The sequence below is a fragment of the Engraulis encrasicolus genome, chromosome 17, assembly GCF_034702125.1.
Source record: "Engraulis encrasicolus isolate BLACKSEA-1 chromosome 17, IST_EnEncr_1.0, whole genome shotgun sequence".
In the NCBI taxonomy this organism is placed as follows: domain Eukaryota; kingdom Metazoa; phylum Chordata; class Actinopteri; order Clupeiformes; family Engraulidae; genus Engraulis; species Engraulis encrasicolus.
In genome coordinates, this window is record NC_085873.1 from 5,382,933 (window position 1) to 5,397,236 (window position 14,304).

Sequence of the window (14,304 nt, forward strand, 5' to 3'; positions counted from 1 at the left end):
AAATGGCCCACCCTTCATTGTAGTGGTGGCGGGAAGGACGTTTGCACTCAGGATTGTACATTACATGTCTCCCTCCATCCATTCATTGACGATGCGAAGTTGTCCTGTGCCTTGGCCAGACAAACACCCTCAAACCATAATGATACCACTTTCATGCATGATGGTGAGGAGGGTGCTTGGGATCATAGACAGCAGTACTCTTTCTCAAAACACATTGAATTGTGATAATGCCAAACAGCTTGATTTTGGTTTCATCTGACTACAGCACCTTCTTATCATATCCTAAATCAGTCTGATGTCTGTTGACAAACCTCAAGTAGGACTGCGCAGGTTCCTTCTGAAGTAGAGGTACCATGTGTGCACTACAGGATTTTAAACCTCTGTGGCATTAAGTGCTACCAGTAGTTTTATCAGTGATTTTGGTCCCAGTAGCTTTGATATCATTGCCTAGTTCATCCCGTACAGCTCTAGGGTGATTTCTTTCTGTTCTCATGATTATCAAATCCCTACAAAAGGTCAAATCTTGTATAGAACCCCAGACAGGCTGATGGATAGTCATTTTGTATTCCTCACATTTTGGAAGAAATGCATCAACAGCTGGGTCATTAATACCCAGTCTCTTTCTTGTGGCTTTGCAGTCCATTTAATCTTTGTTCAGGTCTAAAATCGTGTCCCTGATATCATTTGACCACTCTTTGGTCTTTCCCATGCTGGTGAGGTTGGAGTATGACTGATTCACTCATACTATGGACTGATTCTGCTGATTCAATGTGTCTTTTATGCATGTTAGTATGTACAGGTGTCTTTAATTCAGATGACAAGTTGATCGGAAGTGCCCATCTGGTCTGTGGGCCTGGAACTGTAATCAGTTGGCAGGGGATCAAATACTTATTTTGCTCGATGAAATGGAAATAAATTAATATATATTCTCTTCAGTTAATTTCTGGATTTTATTTTTTATATTCTGTCTCTCCATATTAGAATACATATTATCATAACATTTATTGATTGATCATGTCTTTATTAGTGGGCAAACCAACAAAATCAGCAAGGGATCAAATACATATTGGACTCACTGTAGGTGCCTCTTGAGATGTGACATCTCGTTTTCCAAAGGGTCCCCTTAAATCAGAACAACACAGACAATACAACACGGCACTTTCATTCACTCACATTCACACACATCAGCCTCTTCGTCCACACACCTCAGTAATTATCCTCCCATTCTCTTCTTCTCCTCCTCCGCCACCCTCCTCCTTTCCTCCTCTTCCTCCTCCTCCTTCACCTATTCTACTCCCCCCACCCCGCACCCCTGCCACCTCCTCTTCCATCTATCCATGTGTCAGCGGAACAGTACAATTAAAAAACACCTTTTCTGCCTCTTGCAGCACTTTGGGGGATTACCTCCCTCATTACAGAATATCCCCCGTGGCCACCACTCATCCTACACAGTCATTTGGATGAAAGTGAGAGCCTACCTGGGAATCGCCAACTCCCATTGTCATTGTGACAGGGAGCACTCCACACAGCACACAAGTGCACACTGCACACAACGAAATGGCATTCAACCATGCAATTTTGCCTCAACCACACAAAGGGGTCCCCGATGGCGTCCCAAGGGAGCAGTGTAGCAGGACGGTACCATGCTCAAGGTACCTCGGTCATGGAGGAGGATGGGGCGGAGCACTGGTTTATTTCTCCCCCCCACCACCATCCTGGTGGGAAGGGGCGAACTGGCAACCTTTGGGCTACAAGTCTGACGCCCTAACCGCTTACCCATGTCTGATGTTTTTTTTTTTGCAATGTTAATTCACCCTTTTTTGAGTATAGGAGCAACACTATGCTCTAAGTGTTCACTTCAACTCTCTAAAAGGCTCTGATGCTACCCAAATCTCCCCTCTGCACCTCCAACTTCTTGCTCCCCTATACTGCTGGGAGGCTCCAGAAGTGCTCTCTCCTCCTCCTCCATCTTCATCTACGTATTTCTATGTCAGCAGACCTCTCAGCAGCTACAGTGAAAACCTTTCAGCAGCTACTCCACATACCCAAAATCCCTGCTCTGCACCTCTGCCCTCTCCCCGACCCTCCTGGGTGGCTCTAGAAGTGCTCTTTCCTCCTCCACCTCCTCCTCCACCTCCGCCAGGGAAGTGTGACTATTTGAAAAGCTGTCTGCAGCTACCCCAGTCCTCGTCCTCCACCTCCTCCGCCCGTCATTCATTCACCCTTTGCTCCCCTACTCTCTAGTGTGACTCTAGAGGTACTCTCTGCTCCTCCTCTGCCTCCGCCTCCTCCATCTATTCTGATGTCAGTTCTCAGCCGTGTAGTTATTTGAAAACCTTTCTACAGCTCATCATTACTCTCTGTCCACTATGCCTAAATCCCCTCTTCTCACTCCCATCTCACCTCTTCCCCTTCCTGTGTGTGACCCACTAACTCCTCTACTCTCCTGAGCAGCCCCAGGAGTATTCATCTCCGTCACACATCTCCCTCTCCTTCTCCTCCTTTCCCTCCTCTTCTGTCATCTCTTATGTCTTCTAGAGCAGAGCAGGGAGAGAGAGAGGGGAGGGGGGAGGTAGTAACACACCATCTTGTCCTAGGTCCTGTGCCAGCTCAATCTTGACTTGAGGTGTTCAGTAATGCAACAGGCTCTGGAGATTCTTACCTCAGAGGGCAGCCAAGGCCTCACTGTCAGAACTGTCATGCATACACATGCACGCACCCACACACATGCACCGACGCATGCACACACACACACACACACACACACACACACACACACACACACACACACACACACACACACACACACACACACACACACACACACACACACACACACACACACACACACACACACACACACACACACACACACACACACACACACACACACACACACACACACACAACTCATCCCTCAGCTTGCCAGACACTACTCATCTTCCCCTTTCTCCACTCAAAACCACGTCGCCATTTTAACCACCACCTGGGTGGATACCCAATCCCTCCAACCCCTGTCACCCACCTCAATATCTCTGGCCTACACACAGTACTCAACACCTTCTCCACCTCCCCACCACGTCTTGTCATCTGATCTACACCACTGCCCACAACCTCACCACCACCCACAAAGCCTCGGACTCCCACAGACTACTGCTAACTTATAGGTTCAGACCAAAGCAAAAAACAAAACAATTGATCAATATATCCCAACTACAGAGTTGACTCAAAGTGCTTTGCATCAACACACACACAATGCAAGGTTGCCATGCAAGGGGCCAATGGAGATAGTAAATTGTAAGTACAGTCAGGGGTGCCGAGTCCGACAGGCCAGGGGGGGGGGACAAAGGGGACAACTGTCCCGGGCCCAGGGAGAGATGGGGCCCAGAATTTATTCCTCATTACATTGCATCTATCGGGCAGGGGGGCCCTTTCAGATGACTTTGTCCCGGGCCCGGACAAAACTATCAGTGGCCCTGAGCACAGTACGTAGGAAGATAACAATGTTAGAGTTTTATACCACCCTTATAAACTGACCTTGTGAGTTACAGCGAAGCGAGTAGTGGTCTCATACATCATATATCACATGCCGTCACATCCTGTGTCTATTCCCTTCAATCACTGTGTAAATGTGATTACAGGTAATGCAAGTAGATAGGAAGACCATAGCGTATGTAACTATTTTACTACCCACCTTGCGACTACAGCAATGAGGGTAGTGGTGCCCATGCTAGTACATGCTGGCGTGCATTTAGTGTCAGTTGCAATGTCAAAATGATGTGTGGCAGGTAGGCGACATGGCGAACTTACTTGATCATCTAGAAGACTTTCTGTACAACAGTTGCCAGTTTGGAAGCCTGTGGATCAGAACAATGTTGTTATCAAAAATACAACATGCACAGCATACATCATGTTTTAAAGCATCTTTAAAACACCTTGTAACACTTATAACTTAATCATCATTAGCCTCATCATCATCATCATCATCATCATCATCATCAACAACAACAACAACAACAACAACAACAACAACAACAACAACAACAACAACAACAACAACAACAACAACAACAACAACAACAACAACAACAAGCCTGATACTATTATCATTATCATACTGTAATGGAGTTGATGAACAGCTATATGCAGGTGATGCTGTCCTGTATGCGCATGGTAAAAATGCTGTGAAAGCAGCGCAGAAATGAACAAATGCCATGCAAGGTGTGGTCCAATGGCTTGAGCAGTTCTGTCTTACACTGAACTACAGTTAGACAAAGGGCATGTTCTTCTATAAAACCAAGGGGCAGACTCCAAAAGCAAATATTGAAATTAGACATGAATCCATTGATATACAGAATTCAAATATCATGGCATTACAATGACTTAACATTAAAAAAAATGACTTAAACAATTAAATATAAGCTGGCAACTTAATTTTAGACATATAAGATTGTCACTTCCTATGGATGTAGCCAAAACATATAGGTCTCGTGGTCTCATCTTTTCACACTTTTCATATTGCATCACCTGTTAGGGGCAGACCAATAAATCTACCATTAGATGCAAGGGACTTGAGTGATTTGTGATTTGTTTTTATATGTAAATTTGTTTTATTTTATTTCAATATTTTATGTCCTGTCAGGGACTACAGATGTAAATTTGCCTAAGGCTAACTCTGGTACAATGCATGAAATGGCAACATGTATGCTTTAATGGTACAAAACATGAAATGGCAACATGTATGCTTATATTGTACATGGTCCCTATGATTAGAGTGAATAGAGTGAATAGAGTGAATAGAATGTTCCATTTGGTCCTTGCCGTGGTGATTCTATAATCTTTACCTTTGTGATGTCAGTGATGACATCATGGAATGTTCTGTGAATGCAGCCCAAGTTGATGCAGTGAACCATTCTGATTCACCTCTGCATTTGTTAAGGAGGGAAATATCATTTTCTGTATTGAAAAGATTGAATTTTTATTTGATGAAGTTGGTTCCTTGCAGAAGATGATGGAAGGTCAGTACATTCTCAATTAAATACTCAATATACTGTTATACATCTTACAAAATCTCTTTATGTCTAAAATAAAATGTATAAAAATAGAGAGAAACTGTGTGTATTTTACAGACATGTATCTGACATTTTCAGGCTCAGAGGATCCTTTCCAAAATGAGCCTGGACCTGGGTCTTCATTACCCTCTGATGGACCAAGCTCATCTCAACCATTTACTGTGCAGGAATATATTTCCAATCTCTCTGAAGAGTGAGTTGTGCTTCTGACATGTTACTACTTAAATCCAGATTTTATGACTTGTGATTCTTATGCCCCATTATATGTTCCCCTTATAGGTAGTATGTGTATGATTGTGGCCAGAATATACATTGCAGCTACACTGCTCATTCCAACTATGCTGCTTTTTCATTAATATTTACTAAATATATTTATAAATATGTATGTACTTGACACCTGAATTTCCCCCTGGGGATCAATAAAATTTCTCTACTCTCTAAATAATAAGTACAGTATGCTTTGTCGCTAAAAATGTCTATTACTGTAAATTCAAAATGGCAGACACTGGAAAGATCCACTTCTTTATGTATGAAGAGTGAAAGAAACCTAACCTAACCTAATTTCCCCTGTACTGAACACTAAGAAATGGATGGTGGTGGAAAATGTTGATTTTAATGTTCATGTTATACTCACCCTATCCAAGAGATTGATTTATTCATATATTCTGTTAAAATATACCAATTACATTTCTACTTATTTTACTTGTTTTGTAACAGGGACTGGATGGCTTTCAGCAGCCTGTTGAATGGCCCTGTGAGTATTGATGCTCTTTCACACTATTTTCATGTTATTAAAGTATTCGTTTTGTTATATGTTATAGGACAAACTTTGTTTGTGACAAAATGTATTTCTGTTGATCCCAGATGTCAAGGAGCCAGTTTATGGAAATCTGTCAGACTGTGCTGAAGGTGGCCAGCTCTAGCTCCATGGGTATGATTCTACCTGTGTTTGCGCGTATGGAGAGAGATCTGGGATGCTACTCATACACCCCCTCAAGGTAAAATCAGAAAGGAACATTCTTAATAATTTGATTATGACATCTAGCTAGGGAGATAGGTGACCCAATACTTCAGTTTGTGATACAAGCGCCAGAATCGGTACAGATACTCCTTAGACATTACTATTTTCAAAAAGTACGCGATCCACTTCAAATTCAAGATGGTTGCCCATTTTCCAATATGGCCGCCATACAGATATAAATTGGCAACGGAAACAATTTGTGATACAAACACCAAATTTGGCGCGGATACTCCTTAGATGTACCTCTTTTGATAAAGCATGCAGGTGACTTTTCCAAGATTATTCATTTTCCAAGATGGCCACCGTTCAGATGTGTCATAGGAAAATAAAACAATTGTTCCAATAATGATACAAGCACCAAAATTGGTACAAATACTCCTTAGACTTAACTAATTTGAAAAAGCATGCCTGTCACTTGAAATTCAAGATGGCTGCCCATTTTCCAAGATGGCTGCCACAAAGTCCTGTGGGAATACTGCAGAAGATACTAGAGCAATTGTTCAAATAGTGATGTGAGCACCAAACGTGTTACAAATACTCTTCAGACACAACTCTGTTGTTAAGGCGTATGCACCATTTGAAATTCAAGATGGCCACTCATTCACCTACTGCAGAAGTTTCATAACTGAAAAACGTTTAAATTGTGATAGAAGCACCAAACTCGGCACAAATACTCCTTAGACATTATCCTTTTTGAAAAAAAATGGCCTACTTTAAACATGAGAAGGCCATGTATAATCCAAGATGGCTATCATTCTTATTAATGGAGACATTTTCATAATCTCTGATTTGAGGACATTTGAGAGATTACCATAATCACTTTGATGAATTTAGATTATCTTGTTGTCTAAAAGTATAGGAATTTTAAAATGTCCCCATACTCACACTGGCAGCTATAGCCATCTGCCGGTCAGAAGATCAGATCACACCTTTAATGGTATTATGAATGCCATCCATATTTTGTTAGCTGTTGGGAAATGTGCAATGGGTGGAAGGGCTGTCCAGAAAATTGTGCTGGCCATGTTGGAAAATGAACAGACATCTTGTATTTCAATTGACTGACATCTTTTTGTCATATCCTGGAGTATTTGTACCAAGTTTGATGCTTGTATCACTATTTTAGCAAATGTTTCAGTCACCTTACACATATGTATGGTGGCCACTTAGGAAAATGGGCGGCCATCTTGGATTTCAAGTGGCCTGCATGCCTTTTCAACAGGTGTGTGTCTAAGGAGTATCTATGACGATTTAGGTGCTTGTATGACCATTTGAACAGTTGTTTCAGTTGCTAATTCATATCTGTATGGCGGCCATCTTGGAAAATGGGCAGCCATCTTGAATTTGAAGTGGCCAGCGTACTTTTTGAAAATAGTCATTTCTAAGGAGTACCTGTACCGATTTTGGCGCTTGTATCACAAACTGAAGTATCGGGTCTTAAAAAGGGTCTAAGCCTCCTAGCTAATCATGTTGGGGACTCCCATAGACATGATGTCTATGGGAATTTGATTATGACATCTATCATGTCTATGGGAGTCCCCAACATGATGTCATAATCAAATTATTAAGAACGTTGGTAAATCTGCAACCCCACCTGAACTGATAATCTGGCATACAGGGCATTTCCCGATGGAGAGTGCTTAGGAGCAGATGCTGTAGGGCCCCCATACTCAATTAGCGGCATTATACTCAATATGGCATCTATTTGTGGCCCTCGAATAATTATGAAAAATGTAAAATATATATATATATATATATATATATTTTTTTTTTTTTTTTTAATTTTTATTTATTTTTTGGTCCGATCGCGCTGCCGGCTCTTATTTTGAAATCACGCCCCAGACATTAGGAAGAAGCGTTCCATGCCCCACCCCCTCAGTCAGTTTCTCCCTTTTTGTCAGTCACTGCAAGCTCCAGAGAGACGTGACTAGGGTGGCATCAGAGGTTATGAGGTAGACTAAGGAAAGGACAGTATCAGAGCCTGTAAATAAATTAACAAAGTTCTCTATGCCTTTTTTTAAAGTAATGGCCCACATTTGATTGCAAACAGCGTGTTAGGACTTCGAATTTGTTTAGCAGTAGCATAGCTAGTTGCCAACACAAATGAAGGCAAATTGTGTTTGAGCTCTGCTGGCAGCTAACTAGTGGTAGCCTACTTAAAAATGAATTGCTTGATAAACTTTTCACACTTTTAAACAGTCCCCAAATAGTTAGTTTGGAATGCTAAGCCCCTCTTAAGACTACAAACAAAGTTATGAACAACTTGACAATTATTATTGGCTATTGCATTTAATCAACATTGCATCAAATGTGCCATTTTCTTGTTGACAAAACCTGCAGTGTCCTCCTCTTATCTGGGTCCATGATATTATTGCATCTGATTCTCATTATGCATGTGAGAGCAGCATTAACAAAGTCATAATAAGCAACATTTGTTTGAAAAGTGTTATCTTCAGGCTTATTGGTTTTCTCACTAAGAAATCAATCTTTATGAAGTAGTCTGCAAATATAGGCTAACAAATAATCTAATGAGAGTAAGGCAAAGGCCTTATCATTTTATTTTATTTTTTGCTTTGTGGTGGTCGTGTTGGCCCTTTTTTGGGAGGAATTTGGAAAAACTGGCCTTCTGGGACTTTTAATTGAGTACCCCTGCTGTAGGGTTTTCATGTGTTTCCTTATAGACTGGTCGGCCCACAATGTAGTGGGGCCCGTCGAAAAAATTGACCTTGTATTACTCCCAATGCCAGCCGTGGACACACTTCTGGACATAACCAAATGCAGTTTACTAAAACTGTAAAAAATAAATAAATAAATAAATAAAAATTACACACCAATCTAAACCGAATGTCCTAATAAGTCTAATATTTTGCCCTCTCTTTCTTGTGACAGGTCTCAGAGTGCAGGTTCGTCCTCCTCAGATAAGACCTCTGGAGCTCCTGAAGGTCTGGGCAGCGTGCTGCGGATGCAAGGTGCCCTGGCAGCCTTCCACAAGTGCACTGCAGCATGGCGGCGTCCAGCTCTCGCTAATGCCGTTCGTCCTCCCTCCATGACTAAGCTTCGCATTTACTGTGCCAAGCGCAGACCTTCTCCTGACTTGCCTGATGTTGCTACCGTGACGCGACCTTCCACTGTGACTGAGCTTCGGATTTACAGCGCCAATCGCATGGCTTCTCCTGACCTGCCTGATGTTGCTACCATGACGCGTCCTTCCACTGTGACTGAGCTTCGAGCTTACAGCGCCAATCGCGTGCCTTCTCCTGATCTGCCTGAAGTTGCTACCATGACGCGTCCTTCCACTGTGACTGAGCTTCGAGTTTACAGCGCCAATCGCGTGCCTTCTCCTGATCTGCCTAAAGTTGCTAGTGTGCTGCCACATGAGGGTGAATCCCACGACCCAACAGGCATCAACGGGGTATTGGAGAAAGTGTTGTCCAATGAAGACATCGACCACGTCGCCCAACACCTGGTCGGCCAAATGCAAGGTGTTCTTCAGGAGGATAGGCCGTCTGTGACTAAATGCTGCGCCAGCCCACAGCTCACTGAGATGTACTCTTACGCAGAGACGGCGATCAAAGACTTGCTCCAGCCTTATTTCCAGCCTCTTGTGGCTCACGCTGCTTCTGTGGACAACGCAGAATTGAAATGTGCTGCTTCGGCAGCCCCTGATGCAGTAGACGCAGTAGAAGCAAAGGATGAGGACGCAGTATCTTCTCAGAGCAGGGCCCAAAGCGCCAGGTCCAGCACTGCCAGCTGTGAGCTGGACATGATCCAGCCAGACTCCTCTGCGTTGCGAGTGCGGGCCAGCATGGTGAGCTTGTTCACCGACCTGATGGTCAACCAGATGATGGACGAGCTTCACTTGGACGTACCTGCCCAACATGACGCTGCAGACGAAACAGACGCAGCGATCGCAGGAGATGCCGATGGCTGCTTGACCACTGTCCTCATGTTGCGTCTGTTGGCGACCTTGAGGGATGGAGGGAGATCCCCCGTTGATAAGGGAATGATTCAGGAGCTCATTGACAACATCCTGTCAGAGATCAGCGGTGCCTCTGGAGTGCCAAATGTCCATGGCTACTTAAACAACACCAGGATTCAGAACATCAACAGGACCATGGAGAAGTTCCTGCTGAAGGAGTTTGGCTCCAAAAACATCCTGCAGAGAGCAGCGAACCCAAAGGACAACTCGTTTAACATGACCTTTCTGGCAAAGTTGAGCAAAGTCTTGAACGCAGAAGTCACTGGTGCCCCAGCTGCCATGAGTGGTTCGTCTTTCCTCGGGTCAGAACCCAAAGCAACAGGTGGAATGAAAACAGGGAAGAAATCCAAATTCGGAGTCAAGGTACAATAGGAAAACTTTTTTTTTTCATTTAATTTTTTTTGATAAACTTTAAAGAATTTCAATCTTAAGTCTTTTTGACAGCAGTGTAGGAGCGACATGTGATTTAATAGCAACTTTCTCCCTCATGAACTAGATACCAAATAGACGAAAGCGAAGCTCAAAGGTGTCTCCAATAAACATTGCGGCTGACAACAAGGGTAAGGTTCTTATGACTAATAAGGGGTTATTTCTAGATTTATTTTAATAGTGATTATTTTATTTGAATAATCCCTCTATAGGCCTCTTCTGCTTTAACTAATTGTTGCTTATTTCCATTTTCCCCTGCAGATCAACAAACAGTTACACCTGCTCCATCCGGGAACACCTCTGCTGCAGCGGCAGGCAAAGTGAGTCCTCGTAAACGCTCCTGGATCAAGAAACTATTCAGCTGCTGCCTCCCAAAGGGAACCGAATTTTAAACAAACCCCACACACAAAACACCACAGCCTAGATGTTTTCTCCATCCACATCCAGGCCATATCCATAAACACACACATAGTCAACACACACAATCATATTTTGAGATGTAACAGAGACAACCACTTATCACCCCACAAAACACCAGCAAGCATTAATAATAAAACAAATAATTATTTTTAAAAAAAACAATACTTTATCTCTTTGCTTATGTTTTCAATTGAAATGACATACTGCAGATTTTGTGTAAGTCCTAAGATAAGAATCTGGCAAAAATATAATTCATTGTCCAGTAACTTAAATGTCACTGTTGCTCTCTCAGTGCACTGTTTAACTTAGCGCAACTCCCCATTCCACCTCTACACCATATGGTATCTTGTCATTTTCGCTCCCTCCTTTGCCGTTCCTGTCCTCACCAACTCCCACAAATGCTCACACTCCCACAGAGTAGTCAACACCCCATTCGCCTCTCCGCCGTGGTGTATGTCGTCATGCCCACCCCTTACCCCGTTCCCATTCTCACCATGACCCACATTGTACTCAACCCCTCCTGCCCACCTTCCCACCACATCTCACTATCCAGTGTTGTGACGTTTGTGAATGAAGCACTGCTTTTGAACGACTCTTTAATTTTAACGATGGAAAATTTACTGTGCACCCCATTTCCCATCCCCATCCTCTCCACGGACCTCCCTATTCTCTTCCCGATAATCTCCAACATCCCTCCGCCTCACAGACTGTAACGTGTTACTCAACACTGCAAAAAATGGATAGATCTAAAAGTAGTACTTTTTGATCCAAAGTACTACTTATTAGGTGAATTTACTGAAATTAAAATTGACTAGATGCTTTTTACTTGAAACTAGAAAAATAAGATATAATTTTTGCAGTGCATCCTCTCTGAAAAGTCCAGCTTCCATAACCCTCACCCTCTCACTCAGTATATTACTCAACACCCCCTCTCCACCTCTGCACATACACACACCCACACACACCCCTCCATCTCTGCACCACCACAGCCCCTGTGTGACAGGCTCCAGACTACATCCCCAAGTGGTGAGTGAGGTGAGGTGCAAAGTATCCTTTCAGAGGGGTTGGGTGTGGATTGAGGCGCGCGCGCGCGTGTGTGTGTGTGTGTGTGTGTGTGTGTGTGTGTGTGTGTGTGTGTGTGTGTGTGTGTGTGTGTGTGTGTGTGTGTGTGTGTGTGTGTGTGTGTGTGTGTGTGTGTGTGTGTTGTGGGTGGGGCCGGTGGTGGTGGTGGTTGTGCAGTGCAGTAGACCGGTTTAAAAAATGGCATTACATAAATATTCAGCAGGATATGGAGACCAGCCGGGACAACGTGAGAAGGGAGAAGTACTTTCCTCATTATGTGGGAGTCCTTACGAAATAGTGAGAGTGAGACCGTTTGGCTAGCCAAATTCTCAGGCCCCCCTGTTTTATCAGATGGGACTGAAACAATGGCTTTGGTGCACAGGAGAGACACATGTAAAGAGCAGCCTGTGCAAAATGGTCCAAGCCCCTGCCATGATGCCTGGACTGAACTGGGATGAAAAAATCAGGCTGGGCATTCTTAGCCAAGACCGGTATAACAGGCAATGAGAGAGGCAATGAAGCCTTGGGCCAAGCCAAAACCAACAGTGCACCTGGCAACAGCTAAGCTCCTCCTTTCCATAGCTACTGCATAGAGGGTGGAGTTTATCTAGAGAGTTCATAAGCGTGTTTTATGGGAATCGGTCTGTAGGTGTCGCAATTTAGCATTGGTGTGAAAATGTTATAGGCCCTCAATGTTTAACCTAACCCAAAGATGCAGAGTAGACTAGGGCCTACTCATTCTGTATGGGAATGTAGGCCTAAACAGCCAGACAACAGAATAAACAACATATTTACAGTCAGAGACCTTAAAATAAGTGACGCATAAGGGTATACATTTCCTTCAATTACGATATTGGCTAAATGAACTAATCAGAACATTAAACCTAAAGGCCTAACGTTTTTACAGTCCTGAACGACGATCCCGGGGGCATTTTTATTATCTATTCTGCCCTTTCGAAGACGTCGAATGCTTATTTCCTCCACGAAGGAGGTTTTGCTTGGGGTAGGCTACGGTCGTTGGTCTATCTGTCAGCATAACTCAAAACGTTCTGAAGGGTATTTATTAACATTTCTATAGGCTAGTTGGTTAATTCTGGTGGTGGTCTAGATCCAGGATTTTTTTTTTTAAATTGCCATTGCCATTGCCATTTAATTTTGACATCACAAAAACAAGGGAAGGATAGACTTGAAAAACAAATAGGATGCCATATAGGGCTATAGGTCCTAATTATTTGTTAAGTAAATCTTCATTAAATCTTCATTGGCTTCCAGGACAACACTCCTAGCAGCCTAGGCCTACAAGTTGTTATCATTAAGATTAGGTTATTAACCTAACTATTAACCGAACTGGTCGGCATAATGGCATAATGTACGCTACCTAGGCCTACTTTAAATCGCACAGGATATCGGCTGACTCGAGATTCACAGCGTCGTTAACTTCGTTCTTTTGATGCGTTTTTTATTTCTGTTTTTTTTCCACACACTGCCTGATTAATGCCTAGGCCTATATTGTTTTTTTTGCGGTGAAGAAGAACTTAAACCCCTTGCCCTTTTGTCATCCCCCCCCCCCAATCGAAATTTTCACCACAATCCGTCAATAACTTCTTTTTTTTTTTTTTTACAATACACTGTAATACACTCGATATAATAACTAGGCCTAGTACTAGCATTGGACAGCAGTGCAGAAAGCCTCCAATGCCTATTCCATTGTGGTTCAGTGTCTGACAATAGGTATATTGGAGCCATACTCTAAAATTAATTTAAAATTCTACAGCTAACCTTACAACAGAAGAATACATGATTTGGTATAAAGCTCAGTCAGTGAAGAGATTCCCGTTGATTCGGAAGTATATTTCTCGGTATTTTACGTGAAAATCAAGTAAATGTCGCCCATTCATCTCTATGTATTTCCAGCGATTTTGAGCGATTTTCACACCAGCCGCCATTTTTTTTTTGGAACAACTGATTCCCGGAAGCTAACATGGTTATGAACCCTCTAGATAAACTCCACCCTCTATGGTTACTGTCCAACAAATTGAGCTCAGAACACGATAACTGTTGTCAAGCTAGCACTGGAAGCAACATGCATAAACATGGCTAGATTGGTCATATGGCATAGAGGGCGTTTGCCCGGTGGACTGTTAATGATTTTGGCCTGGCCCTTCGCTCAATGGTATCGGTCCTCATTCCACTGCAGCAGGCCTCTTTGAGATCAAATATTACGTAATAAAGCATCCTGGTTGATAGGTCAAAATAGCTCATATTGGATGATAAAATTTTGTCACAGGCTTCATTGCCTCTGTCAATGCCTGGGGGACCGGGCC

The 14,304-nt window shown here is 43.0% G+C and overlaps 1 protein-coding gene across 1 annotated transcript; it reads left to right on the forward strand.

Annotated features, from left to right (window-relative positions):
* Window positions 1-5,942: 5,942 nt before the first annotated feature.
* On the forward strand, window positions 5,943-11,039 carry LOC134467187 (uncharacterized). The gene is made up of 4 exons (XM_063221097.1): window positions 5,943-6,070; window positions 8,980-10,432; window positions 10,566-10,629; window positions 10,760-11,039. Exons 1-4 carry the CDS (start codon window positions 5,955-5,957, stop codon window positions 10,888-10,890), a joined length of 1,764 nt encoding a protein of 587 aa, XP_063077167.1. The 5' UTR covers window positions 5,943-5,954; the 3' UTR covers window positions 10,891-11,039.
* The last annotated feature ends 3,265 nt before the right edge of the window (window positions 11,040-14,304 follow it).